The 14,117-nt window shown below is 32.2% G+C and overlaps 2 protein-coding genes across 3 annotated transcripts; one reads left to right on the plus strand and one right to left on the minus strand.

Moving 5' to 3' along the window:
- The first annotated feature begins 3,276 nt into the window (after positions 1-3,276).
- LOC114400014 (nifU-like protein 1, chloroplastic) lies at positions 3,277-4,216 on the plus strand. The gene is made up of 2 exons (XM_028362255.1): positions 3,277-3,788; positions 3,871-4,216. The coding sequence occupies exons 1-2, from the start codon at positions 3,312-3,314 to the stop codon at positions 4,063-4,065; spliced, it is 672 nt and encodes a 223-aa protein (XP_028218056.1). The 5' UTR covers positions 3,277-3,311; the 3' UTR covers positions 4,066-4,216.
- Positions 4,217-4,683: 467 nt separating this feature from the next.
- LOC114400013 (SWR1-complex protein 4) lies at positions 4,684-12,054 on the minus strand. Of its 2 annotated transcripts, none has more exons than XM_028362253.1 (17): positions 11,811-12,054; positions 11,631-11,717; positions 11,472-11,537; positions 11,034-11,093; positions 10,857-10,913; positions 9,192-9,321; positions 8,991-9,058; positions 8,818-8,910; positions 8,674-8,721; positions 7,672-7,818; positions 7,307-7,417; positions 6,068-6,163; positions 5,819-5,890; positions 5,634-5,694; positions 5,498-5,532; positions 5,321-5,388; positions 4,684-5,087 (listed from the first exon to the last, which is right to left on the minus strand). In XM_028362253.1, exons 1-16 carry the CDS (start codon positions 11,919-11,921, stop codon positions 5,329-5,331), a joined length of 1,302 nt encoding a protein of 433 aa, XP_028218054.1. In that variant the 5' UTR covers positions 11,922-12,054; the 3' UTR covers positions 4,684-5,087; positions 5,321-5,328. The 2 variants fall into 2 exon arrangements, with proteins under 2 accessions (XP_028218054.1, XP_028218055.1); XM_028362254.1 differs by having other exon boundaries at positions 5,634-5,670; positions 11,811-12,053.
- Positions 12,055-14,117: the final 2,063 nt, after the last annotated feature.

The raw sequence follows: 14,117 nt of genomic DNA on the forward strand, positions 1-14,117 counted from the left end.
GATAAAGTTATTTTATACAATTAATTACTACCATTTTATAAATCTAATTCTTCTTTAATTACTAGACTATTTTATAAATCTAATTCTTCTTTATGGTTGCCATTGCTGGTTGTTAATTTGCTACCATTCTCTTTACCATGGTCTTTTAATGAAAACCAAATAACTAATGAATAACAGTACAGGTAATATTAATCATTTACTACAATTTCTTTGCTTCACACTTTCAAATAAGATTAATGAATACAATTTCTATGCTTCACACATTCAGGTAAAGGAATTGGTGCGTTTACAGCCTTGTGAAGTTTGGTGCGATGCCGGATGAGATTATATTTAAAATTAGTTGCTAGCGGACTCATTGTGAGTGTCTTATCCGTGAAGTTAGTTCTTTCTATTTTTTTGTTCTTATCTTTATTGTAACAAAAAGATTTATTACTTCCTTTCATCTTTTTTTTTTTTTTACATTTAAAGTTGTCGATAAGAATTAAAAATAATAATTAATGTTCTAATTTTAATGAAAATTGTTAAATAATTAATATTGTACTCATATATCTTATACAGTATTAATTAATTTTTTCCAAAAACACACATTAATTTATGAGTAATGTTATTCTCACAAATCACGATAATTTTTCACAACTCGTGTTTGACTGACTTAGGGCTGTGTCCAGAAAATTTGGGCCTAACGCAAACTTTTTAAAAAGATTAAATATAGTATTAGTAATAAATTTTTATATTTAATATTTTTGTGCTTTAAGTTGTAAAACAAATATAAAAGTTTTAAGAAAAATGGTTACAAAGTAAATAAGGGAAAATGATAAAATAATAGAACCTAAAAATGGAAAGAATTATCTAGCGCAAAATACATGATGATATTATCTAACCAAATAATTTAATATCAATTATCCATTTTGACCATTCACGTTCAGGTCTTAAAAAAATGAGATAGTAAAGAGAATTTAAAGTATAAACATTAAATTTTATAATATACATGTATATAAAATAAAATAACTTTTTTTCTTTCGATTATTAACTACTAATTATTAACATTAAAAATAATTGACCTTTCAATTTTAATAGAAAATCATTTATTACTTACAAATAAATACTATTAATGGCTATTGACTTGCGATGATAATCATAAGTAAAATTGTATAGAATCACGATCAAATTTCACTTAACATATAATATGGTGGCTTTAAAAGCTTAAGTTTGGGATTGATGTGGTGTGAGTTATGTGAATTAGAAAAGGGAAATACTGAAGGTTACAGGATGGTTTTCGTAAAAGCACACCAACCGTTTATTTGTTCAAATTTGTTGTTCTTTTTTTTTAACATTTCAATTGATAGTTGTTTTTGAATAAAGCCTAACCGTTGAAAGTGTAGTTTTGGTGCTATTCGTGCAAGAGATTGTTGTGCGAAATTACAAAGCTCAATGGATATACTACATAGATATTAGTTACTATTTTCCTATCAATAGGCCTTAGTCCTAAGGAATTCAGCTAAAAAAAATCAGAAGGCCAAAGAAAATGTACATTTTAAGTAAAAGAAAATGTAAATATTTTATTGATTTTATACATAAAGATTTTGATAAGAAAATGTACATTTAAAAAAAAACAAAAGATCTAAATTTAAGCAAAAACCATTTGAAAATTACAATTGTATATTAATTATGATATAAAGATTAGAGTAAGGTTAATTATGTTTTTGGTTTTTAAATTTTTTCAAAATTTTGTTTTTAGTCATTGAATAAAAAATTCATTATATACTTAGTTGTTCTTGATGTTTTTGTCAGCGGATAATTTTTTTCCTTTATCATTAAATGTTAGGATGATGATATGTCATTATTTTTAGGTTAAATTATTCATTTGATTCCTATAGTTTTATAATTCTTACTTTTTTAATTCCTATAATTTGAAATTGGTCTTTTTAATCTCTATAGTTTACATTTTAATTCTCTTTTAGTCTCTATAGTTTGGAAAGTGGTTTTTTAGTCCCTATAATTTCATTATTCTTACTTTTTTTAGTCCTATAATTTTCCAATTATAAAGACTAAAAGAGAATTAAAAAACTAAAAAGAACACTTTTAAACTACAGGACTAAAAGAGAATTAAAATATAAATTATAGGGATTAAAAAGATCACTTTTAAACTATAGAGACTAAAAAGATAAGAATCAAAGAGAATAATTTAACCTTATTTTTATTATTATTTAATTATATTTTTTACTACTAATCACTAAAAATTACTTGTCCAATGTGTGTTAGAAGGTTTTTGAAATTTTTTGCTCTTTGAACGGCAAGAAAATAATTCATATTGGCTATTGAACTCGCATTAGAATATTTGTGGATATCTTCGTCATCAAAAATTAAATTCTAATATTTATTATAAACCTCTTGTTGGGGAAAAATTAACAAATGAAAAAAAAAGGAAAATCTACTCATATCTGCATAGAAAAGATGGATGTCGACTTCCTTGCTACCTACTCGCAAGACCTGCTGACGGTGTGCAGGTTGCAGCTGTTAGGTTTCCATCCTTTTTATTATCTGAAAAAATAAAACAAAAGAAAAAGTAAAATAATAGTGGGCAGTTTTTATGAATAATGGGGTGTGAGTTAGTTGAAGAGAAAAGTGATAGTGATAAAAAAAAAATATTTAAAAAGGTAATTGTAAAGGTAAAATAAGAAAACAAATATAGATTAACAAAACATCTTATTCTCTTTATATAGTTATATAACTTGCGTTAAAGTCTGGGTATCGTGAAACCAAACCCAATCATTTAACTACTAGTACCGGTTACCGCACATGAAACCAACAAAATCCAATTGGTGCTACCAGTTACCATATTTGAAAGCAACCAAGAGCATGGTACATAGGTGAGAATAGTGTTTTATTATGAGTGATAAGAAAATTAAATAGTAATTTTTAAATTAAAATAAAAGGTCTATATTTAATTGTTAATATTGAATAGACATGTAGGTTTAATTGTTGTTAATATTAAATGTGCGTGAAAGAGCCAATATTAAATGCACTTAACAATTAAATCTGAATCTTTTATTTTGATCTAAGGCTACTATTTAATCATCTCATCTTTCATAATAAAACATAAAACACTCATTTCACCTTATATGCCCAGTGATTCTATTATGTAATATTTTGAACAATTATTAAACTATTGGTCAAAATAAAGTAGTATATGGGATTGGGCTAGTTAGAAGGAATGCAAAAGCCCAATAGGCCGAACTCGGAGTCAGATTGGCTATTAGCTTTAGGAGGCACTTGTAGTTGTCCTATTTGAGTGTATCTTGACTGCATTTATGGCCATGGCAACTCTAACCCCAATGTGTTGCTCATGTTCAACACCCAGATTCAGTGGTCAACACCATCAGCATGGCTATCAACTAAAACTAAAACCCTCAGTTTTGAATTTCAGACCTCAGAAGCAAAATAGAAGCATCAGAATCCGATCACCCTCTGCCTCCAACCCGAACCAGAATGAGTCTTCTTCTCCCGGATTATACTCTGCCAAGAAATTCGACCTCACCGCATCCAACGTCGACCTCGTTCTCGACGATGTTCGCCCTTACCTCATCGCCGACGGCGGCAACGTGGACGTGGTGTCGGTGGAAGACGGCGTGGTATCTCTCCGTCTCGAAGGAGCATGCGAGAGCTGCCCCAGCTCCACCACCACCATGACCATGGGGATCGAGCGCGTTCTTAAGGAAAAATTCGGAGACGCTGTTAAGGACATACGCCAAGTCTACCTTACCGAACCAAGGGAGACAACGGTTGAGGTTCGTGTTATTTATCTAGATTTCAATTTTAATTCTAATTCGAATATCAGAAATGGAAATGATGGTTGTTAATTTGTTATAGGCGGTGAATAATCATCTTGAGATATTGAGGCCGGCCATTAAGAATTACGGAGGGAGCGTGGAAGTGGTGTCCGTAGAAGGCGGGGAGTGCGAGGTAAAGTATGTTGGACCTGACTCCATTGGATCCGGAATCAAAGCAACCATCAAGGAGAAGTTTCCAGATATTCTCAATGTTACCTTCACCACCACCACTTAGCTCTTTCTCTGTAATTATTCCTTCAAAAGATAAACTTCCTCTGCTGCTAAATGTATTAGTAGTAGATTGTCTCCTTTTTTCGCTTGAATATTACATGCATCAGCTCTGAATGAATTTAAGTATGGAATTGTTATTTCCTTTTAGAGCCTAACACTAGGAATAATTTGAGTCAGCCTTCCTGTGATATCAATTTCCATGGTTGGCTAATTATTGATTGCTGAAAGTTTCATTGGGGTAATGGATGATGCACAGATACTTCAGGGTTTATTAATGCAACTAAACGCAACGTCGAGGCGCTGAGGAGGAATTTCAGTAACCTTCTCCGTTCTCCCATTATATTGGGCTAACCCACTGAAGAAAATACCTACGGATGAAAGTCTTTTGCTAATGTTCTATTGTAATTAAGTTTTCAATAAACTTCTCTGTGACTCTTTTATAAAAACAAAAACTTTTCTATGAACTAAAATTAGCTTATACAGAAAATTATTTCAAATATGGGAAGGAGATATGTTCAATTAGTTACTCGTGGCTTCTTCCTTATGCTCCTGTGCCATTCCACAAATTTACTACAATGACAAATTTGAATAATATTATCTTCGTTTAGTTTGAATGATCATGTTGAATAAAAACATTTTTTTTTTCATTGGGTGTGTGAACGATTAGAAACATTTATGAAGCAGGACACTTGTTCCATCCGCACCCAATTTCTACATCCCGACATAAGCTGTCAAAGGCATCTGGAATTCCCATGTCCAAACTTATATACATGCATATTCAAATAAGATGCCTTTTTTGTACCTGGTCTCCCTACAATTCTACAAAGCATTAACAGCACAAGAAATAAAGTCCAGCTTCTCAGGGCATGGTTAAGATGGCAGATCTCACTCATCTCAGGGATCTCACTTTTCTTTTTACATCGAATAACAAGAGTGGCATTAATCTAAAATTGCAGACCGAAGTAAACCAAATTTCAGTTTGATTGAAAGAATTCTGTGAATTGAAACACCTTTCCCGGTTGCCACCTGATGGATAACATGCAAAGCATCATTCAGTAAATACAATGCATTAACAAGCTTTTTGTGCTAGCTACCTTTACAAGCAACAATCGACGGAACAAGTACCATAAGGATGTTGAAGAACCCAAAGATATCATATTACAGAAGCACACAAATGGTACAGATGGATATTTAATTATTAAAAAAAATGGTACTTAACAAAGTTGTGTGTATCATCTGCGCAAAATTTAAGCTCTCACCTGAGAAACTAAAGATCTGAGGCCTTTAGTTTTCTAGGTCTTTTATGAGCTGATGGAGCTCCAGGTGCCTGTAAAATATAAAATTTTCAAGATACAAATAATGCATTAGAAAATAGTCCAACGGTAAGTGGGAATCGACAATGGAGAAAATATTTAGACAAACACTTTGCAGTGTACCTTGCGCTTTTGGTCCTTTTTGCCAACCCTTTCCACTGAAACCACATTTATATGCATAGTTTTAATAACAAATAAATGAAATTCCCATCACTTACAGAAAACTAGGTAGCAGGTGCAAACATGAGTAATCTATTACCTCCGAAATTCGTTGAATCTGGAACAAATGTTCGGTCCTGATCCCCAACACGATGTAAATGCTGTCAGTAGTTTCCAAATCACAAATTCATGGTTCGGGTAACAGAATGGAATGCTTGGACAATCACAGACAAACAATGAAAGCAATAGAGGGGGTAATACCAAAATAAAAACCAGATTTCTAACCTTTGGTGTTCCAGGTGTTTCACCATATGACCCATCACGAAAAGAGGAACCTTCAGCCTCTTTATATTGCACCTGAAACAAATATATTAACAAGTAATTAAATTAAACAAATTGGGGAAATGCAAGCCAATATTGATGTTGCCACTCCTATGGACATTCTAACTAGTGAAATCCTCAAAATCTGGTCAAAATACAAATTAATTAATAGCATTCCCACTGGCAAGTATATTCCTCTCAACCCTTGTATACCTGCTTCTGGAGATTAAGCCAAGTTAGTATTTCTTTTCTTAATTCAAGATGCTCTGCACAAACAGCTTTCGTTGGAACCCTTGGCTTCAAATTGACCTGCAATCACAGTAAAACCAAATTAGAAAGGATGCATAACAGAGTCAATATTGTTTTTGTGTGATTGGGCAACGCTCATGAATCCATAGATATGCTATAATTCAATACATAATAAATATTTCTGCTCAGATAATATATATATATATATATATATATATATATATATATATTGTTGGAGAATTTAAAGCAAGCTGATTTTAACCTTAAATAAGCTCAAGTATATTTATTTGTTAATGTAAAATATGATAAGGCTAGTTAATCAGACACAAGCTGAGAGCCTGAGCCTAAATAGCTCTCTGAAACTGAAAGTACGCAGCTCATTTACGGCCCTACTCACAAAACCAAACATCAATTTAATAGTTCAATAAGGCGTTCAAAATCATCAGCCCTCCCAAAATGAAGAATGTAAGGGTTTTATACATGGGCTCTACTAAATACTACCTTTAGTCTTTTATATATAGGGCCCCTTTAACCATTTCACAAGAATTAAGAAATTTAGTTAGTGATATTGAATTTGTCAAAATTTGTATTATTTTCCCATAATTACCCTTAAAATTACAGGGATCCTACTCTCTTAATCTATTTCTACCTAACTGATTAACGTATTTCCACTTAAGTAGTGACTTTTTGCATTCTATACAAAGGCAAGGTGAACGAAAGAGGCAGTTCTGACTAGTGATCTTCCCCTATCTTCAGGAGAGAGTCCAATAAATTAACTTACAGCATTTATTATTTATTGACTAGGAAAAACTGTTGAGTAATTAAGGACATATCTTTGTAAAGAAAAATAATGCAGTAAATAATTTGAAAGAGGTCTTACAAAAAGGACCAAAGCATCCTAAAAGGTTCCTTGAGAAAAGCAGAGGGAGTACTAATCAGCTCCCAAAGGAGGGTACTTGTTAAGGAATTAAAACATGTGAAGTATTAAATGAAAAGTACCATTAATACATTGGAAACTTAAGAGAGTTTATTTTTCATTTAATATTTTCCACTTTTTCATCCTTAACAAGTGCCTCACTCATTAACATTTGCCTTTAAATGTTGTTAAAAATACAGATCAGTGAATACTAAATGACTGCACCAGCAACAAAAACAAATGAAATATCTAAACTGCATTAAAAGTTCAAGGGAATAAAGACAAACCCCAAGATCTTGCAAAGTTTGTTCAACCCGTTTGATAGTCCGAAGTCCAGCAGATGCGTTCGCAGCTTGCACCATTTGCTCAAGTGCATATGTTCTCAAATATACACGAAGCTGAAATATTTCTCACTATCAGACTATGCTCAGATGTATAATTAAAAAATTGTTGAAATGGTCTCAAAAAAAATAATCATTTGAAATATTATGATCAATGCAAGATCAAATTTTTAAACATCAGTATCTGTGTGTTAACCTTCCCTATGGGCAGGGCAGAGAATGAGGTTTGGGAATTGAGAGGTGTAAAGAACAAAAGTGTCAATGAAGAAAAGGCACAGGATTCATCACTGGAAACCTTCCGTATAACTTACCATACGAAGAGAAGCTAGAGTAGATGCATTATCTGGAACAGCCATTGGAATTTGCACATTTGATGGAGATATGGTTTCACCAGGGACAGCCCTCTCTGTAGCTTCTGCACCAGCATTAGAAGCAACCAACTGAGACTGTTCAGCAACCTAAAACACAAAATCAAACACGGATGTTATCAGGTGAAGACCTCAGTCAATTTCTAGTGTATACCATGAGCAAAAAAAGAGAGAAGTCTATCCCACATCCCTTATGCCATATATTCCATGACCTAGACAACTACTCTCCATTGGCACCCGATTGTGGATGACTTATGGGGACATGCTCTGTATCCCCAAAGGCATCATTCAGTATATGGTTTTTAATATAAGACAGCATGGGTGATGATATTTTGAATCCAATTCCATTAATAGCAACAATCAAAAATCCTGATGACCTGCATAAAATAATTTGCTCGGGGACCCAAAGAAAGCCCCTATAAATGAATTGGGTCATGACCAGAGGCAGAGCTTAGTCCACAATTGATACTAAAGATGGAGGTAACAATTAGCAACTAGGTCAATCCATATGATGCCCCGAATAGCATGATATCACAATGACAGGCACACAGGTGCTTGTGGAGCTTAAAGTGAATATGTTTAATATATTCCATAAGTTTTGCTCCCCCAAATTGCTAATTGAGAACTGGGAACAAACAATTCAGTGACACCCTTCCAACATGTATTTTACAGTCAGTAAAAATGCGAATTAACAAAGTTATGAGTTATGACTACATAGCTCTAATTACCTTCCAGCTCAAATAAAAAGATACATGGCATGAAAATTTTGTGTGATACATAAATACAATTCTATAATAGTTTAAGGTAGTGAGTGGGAAGGAATCTAGAATCACAAGTAAACAAGAAAAAGAATTAGATCATCTGAAACTTAATTTTAATTCATGAAAACAATTCCTCCCCTCCACAAGTAATGGCATTATAGAAAAGCAATCTTAAAAAAATTACCTTGGGAGGTAGGCGTTTTTCCGCTATTTTTTTTGCTTCAACAAGAACCTGCATAAAATAACAGAAGGTAGCTATACCTTATTTTCTATGAAAATGCACAGATTGCAGAAACTACTAATTTTAATATAAAAAACCGGTCCAAACCTCTTCATCTCTTCGTTCTTGTTGCCTTGTTTGAGAGAGGACCATGGACAGTGCTCGTTTTCGTTCCATTTCTTGTGCAAAATTATATGTTTCCTACAATGGGACAAAGGACAAGTTACTACTAGGACCATTTGGCATTGTCCTGAGGAATATCCAAGCTTTTTTTACGGCACCTTAACAATAGGATGTGCTGCGACATCCCCAGAAGATGGAGCCCTAGCAATCAATATAGCCCGGGAAACTACATGACAAGCCATGAGAATAAAAAATCATGTTAAATATATTCTCCATAAAATCAAACTGAAGTATGAATAAAAGAAAATGTGCATTGTGCAATATATAATAAATTAATAATTTATTGAACAAATACATACCACTATAATATCTATCCTTTAATTCCTCTACAGTCCGAGAGGATGGAAACCTATCAGCTATTACAATAAATCGGAGATCAAATCTCTCACATAAGTCAAATAGTTGATCCGTCTCCTCTTTGGTCCACATCTACATATATAAAGCATAATGGAATAGAGCAATGCACTTAAAACTTGATAAAGATACATGTAAAAATACTGATAGAATGTCAAATGTCTCAACTTTCAATTGTGAAAAGCACACAGAATCACAGTTGCAGTTAAGGGTGAGTAGTTTTACACAATGAAAAGTACAGTTTAGTGTAGTGAACAAGAGAAACAGATGCAAATTTAAGCAAGGTTCACACATGCGGATCCTTCCAAATTGATCACAAATTTGTCCATTTGTTTATAGCTATACCGATAATATTTTCCTGTTCTTGGAACCAATCATCATGATAAAGTGTAAGGAAAAGGGCATGATCCCATATACCCATCCATATGGTTGCCTGTTTGATTCAAAATACAGGTTCTTTTTAACAAGAAAACCTCAAGGTAACAATTCAGAATGTGACCCAACTCTTACTGTTGTAACCCAATTCAAAAGCTTTAAAAACAATCCAAAATTTTACTATGATCATTCTACCAAAACCGCCAACTACATCACAAACAGCATTAGTTATCCATCTGGGAGGTAATAAATTTTCCTAAGCCACCCACATTAATGTATACATAAGCTCAAGTAAGAGCAGGCTCCAAACAAATTTTGTCACATCAAACCAAAAGGTATCCCTCACAAGAGACAATCTCAGCAAAAGTAAATTGAATACTTGGTCAAGAGTCCAAGACTCAATCACTGAAACTAAATTAAGCTGTGATTGTGATTATTATGACAATATGACTCTGATGATATGATCAAGTTTATAGAATCTTGCTGTTGTCATCCATACAAAACTTGGGGTTCAAGGATTTAAAATGGAAACCAAGGAACAGAGATGTGTGGTTGCATTATTGAATAGAGAGAGAAAAAGAACTATAACCTCCCCCAACAAAGCAAGTGCTCCACAGAGAAAACTATCCCTGCCAAAGCTAGAAGCCAAAAGGAATCCTGAATACATGAAGATCACTCCTCCCCTATAAGGCTATAACTATCCACACTATCGGAATATCCCACAAGCCAAAACAGAAACCAAAACAAACCGGCCTACATGTATTCTGTTTTTGTTTTTCTTTATTGTTTCTCCTAGAGTAAATCTCCAGGTCTTATGCTCATTTGCTTGGCTGACCATTAATAGTTCTCAATCAATCCATCAATTCTTTTAGACAAAATCTCTTTTAAATTAGTGACGGAAGAAAACCTCTCATGGATGTAACAGGGTAACTTGTGTTGTCATTAGACCACACAAGAATAACAAGATATCCTCTTCCAGAAAAAAGAAATGGCTTTCAATACTATGATTTATAAGCTCCAACATAAGTAACAAGCAATTTAACACTTCTAATGGTCCATACACAAAAATACCTTTCAATACTACTCGTGCACTAGAAGCCAATGGAGACCCCAAAATCACAACTTGATACAGTGAATAAAATACGGTTTGGGTAGCACAGAAAATGGCAACATTATGGTATGAGCACAAAATTGAATAAGTTCCATAAAATTGTACAGTTAGACATGGTACTCACAGGATCTGTCAAATACTTGTCATACTCCTCATCTGTGTATTTGATAACATCAACGGACTGCAACACACCATGTAAACCAACATTCAATCATACAAAAAGATGATGCTAACTAAATTCATATTAAAAAATAAAGCAATGCAGAGCATGCATGAAGACAAAAAGTACACTCGCATTTACCTTGTTATACTTGGCAAAAGAATAGTCCCCTGTGGGAGGAACACCATTAACGACTCGTACCTGAATTGCAAGAGACAAATAACCATTACTCGCATGCTCATAATCACATATAAGGTTAAACTATTCATTTGGTCTCTTTATTTGTCTCAAATTTAAGTTTTAGTCCCTATATTAGAAAACAATAAGTTTAGTCCCTAGACAAACTTTTGCAGCAGTTTTCACCACCAGAAAGTTTCACCGTGGTTGTATACCTCCAGAAAATTATCTCCGGCGTTAATGCCAAGGAACAAAGCTTAATTTTTATGCATGTGTATGCACTAAAACTTACAATTTTTCTCATACAGTGACTAAAACTTAAAATGGGAAGAACTATAGAGACAAAATGGATAGTTTAACCCACAGAGAATGTTTTAAAAATATCCTGAGACTGATACTGACCCAATGGTAAAGATGAAGATTATCTTTACGAGCAGAACTGGTGAAAGGAAGCCACTGCCAAGTGATCTGAAAAAGGAAGAAAAAGGTGAAATTACTCATTAACTTAAATCACCAGAGTAATTGAGTATTCCCAAAACAAAAACAAAAGAAGAAACAAACCTTTTCCAGAGGAGGAGGCTTTTTCTTCAACTGAGAGGCTTCAGTTGCAGGCATGAGAGGGGCCAATCCACCCGTAAGCGCATACACCTACAAATTCAATTGAATTGAATTGAATTCAGTAACCACAAACAAAATCTTGAATGTGACATTGTTATTGTTGAAATTGATAAAGATAGGTACCTCGCGTGAAATGCCATCTGGTTTTCTTTGAGACTCTTTGGGAGGACGAGACTTCTTCTCGAGAGTTGGGAATGAGTTTTTGGGCAATCCCAGGATATCCTTCGCGTCCATAATTCACAATCATAGACACAACGTTAAGGTCTATTTAGGGTTTCAGGATCAACTTCGGATTTGGGGGAATTAAACAGGTTCGTTCTTCCTGTTCCAGTTTTCCCTCTCACTTTTCTCTACTGCGGATATTAAAATTTAGAATAGCCGATGCAACGACGTCGTATTAGCTTCTTGTTCACAACTCTTCTTCTTTTAATTCTGATTTCTGTAATTTTCTATGTTTCTTTTTTAATTCTGATTTCTGTAATTTTTTATGTTTAATTTCTATAAATTTATGTTTTTTCAATTTTGAATCCAATAATTCTTTTTTGTTCACTTTTATTTGATGTAAGTTTGTTTTTGTATTTTAATTCCTTTAAAATTGCATTTTTTTTCATTCTTAGTCATTGTAAGTTATAAACATTAAAATTAAAAAAAATACAAACTCAAAGGAACTAAGAAAAAATTATAAAAATTAAAAATAAAAGAAAATACAAATTTACATAAACTAAAAATAAATAATAATACCAAAATTGTAAAACGCAAATTTACAAGCACAAAAACATAAAATAATAACATATTTTGTGAACATTGAATTTAAATTTTTTCTCGCATTTAAAACTTCTTTCCTCTCTCTCTGATAATAATGTATTTTGTGGAAATCAAACTTTAATATTTACTCAAAAATTTAATTTAATGTACACTTCAGCTAATTGAGTCTCAACAACTCATTATAGCAACGTACATTCCATTTTTGAGTGGATAAGGATAGATATAAGGAGGGGGAAAAGCAAAAGTGATAAATATTACAAGTGATATGATAAAAAAAACAGAATAAATAAAAAAAATAAGACAAGAAAAAATAGATGTATACATATAAAAGTATTAATATTTAGACACCCACAAATTGTAAACACCATGTCAATTACCCTTCTCATTTATCTCTATCTTTCTCTTTTTGTCATATTAAACATTTATTTCTCATTTTTTTTTCTCTCAAGGTGTAAACATTCAAAGGAGTGTCTCATTTTTTATTTCTCTCAGCGTGTAGACGTTCAAAGGTCCAAATGCAGTGGGCATGTGAATCATATATATTTGCTGAGCAGCAAAAGTGTATACAACATATGCACGAAAAAGGAAAATGTTTTTTTTTTCCCATAAAAAGGTGGAACAAGTTTTATTATTTCTTTTCATTTTGAAAAGTATATATATATATATATATATATATATATATATATATATATATATATATATATATATACGGAAAAGATAAAAAAAGTAAATAATAGATAAATTATGTTAAACACTAATAATATAAAATAATTTTATATTATAATAAATTTATTAACTTTTAATGTAATTACTTTCAAGTTTTAACTTGATTTATATTTATTTATCGGCATAATGATTTCTTATCAATTGATATTATAAGATTTTTCATACTAATAGAGTAATAGCACACCGCCAATATAGATACTTAAATTATTTGATGCTTAAATTATGAAATTCATTCTAAATATAGAGATGAAAATTAAATTACACAAGTACGAGTTATATTTTTTTACTGCACTAATGTAACTTATATATATATATATATATATATATATATATATATATATATATATATATATATATATATATATATCATCTCACCGTTGATAGAATATATATTCTATCCATATGCATCCCTAATTGTATTTATAACATATAGACAAAAAATCAAGATGTCTATGAAAAACAAAACAAGACTGAAACTTTATCAACATTTCCCTTTCAATATGATCCGTCTTTATTTCGAATAATGCAAAAGCAGCCGGTTGTTTGCTTACCTTACGTTAATTCTTCTACTGTTTGTTTTTAATCTGATCAGCTGGCTTTCTTTTTCCTTTTTTTTTCTTGGTCTCGCTTTTGTTCTTTCTTCCATTACTGTTTGTGTATTAGTAAATTGAATTTTCAAGTGTACGCATAATGTGGACATTGTCAAACAGGATAGAACTTTCAATTCCTTCCTCTTTCAAGTTCCCCACTGGTCCGTCTTATCTACAAAGTCCATCCTCCTTAAATTAATAAACATACTACAAAAGTTAATTACTTTTTCTTAGTACACAGTTGTTCACCGTACCCCATTTTAATTGTAAAATTTACAATTGAATTAATTTTAATCATAACATCGTACGTCTCTCCCTCTTCCAGCCCTTGAATATATATACATGCTAT

This window comes from Glycine soja, chromosome 19, assembly GCF_004193775.1.
Source record: "Glycine soja cultivar W05 chromosome 19, ASM419377v2, whole genome shotgun sequence".
Taxonomy (NCBI): domain Eukaryota; kingdom Viridiplantae; phylum Streptophyta; class Magnoliopsida; order Fabales; family Fabaceae; genus Glycine; species Glycine soja.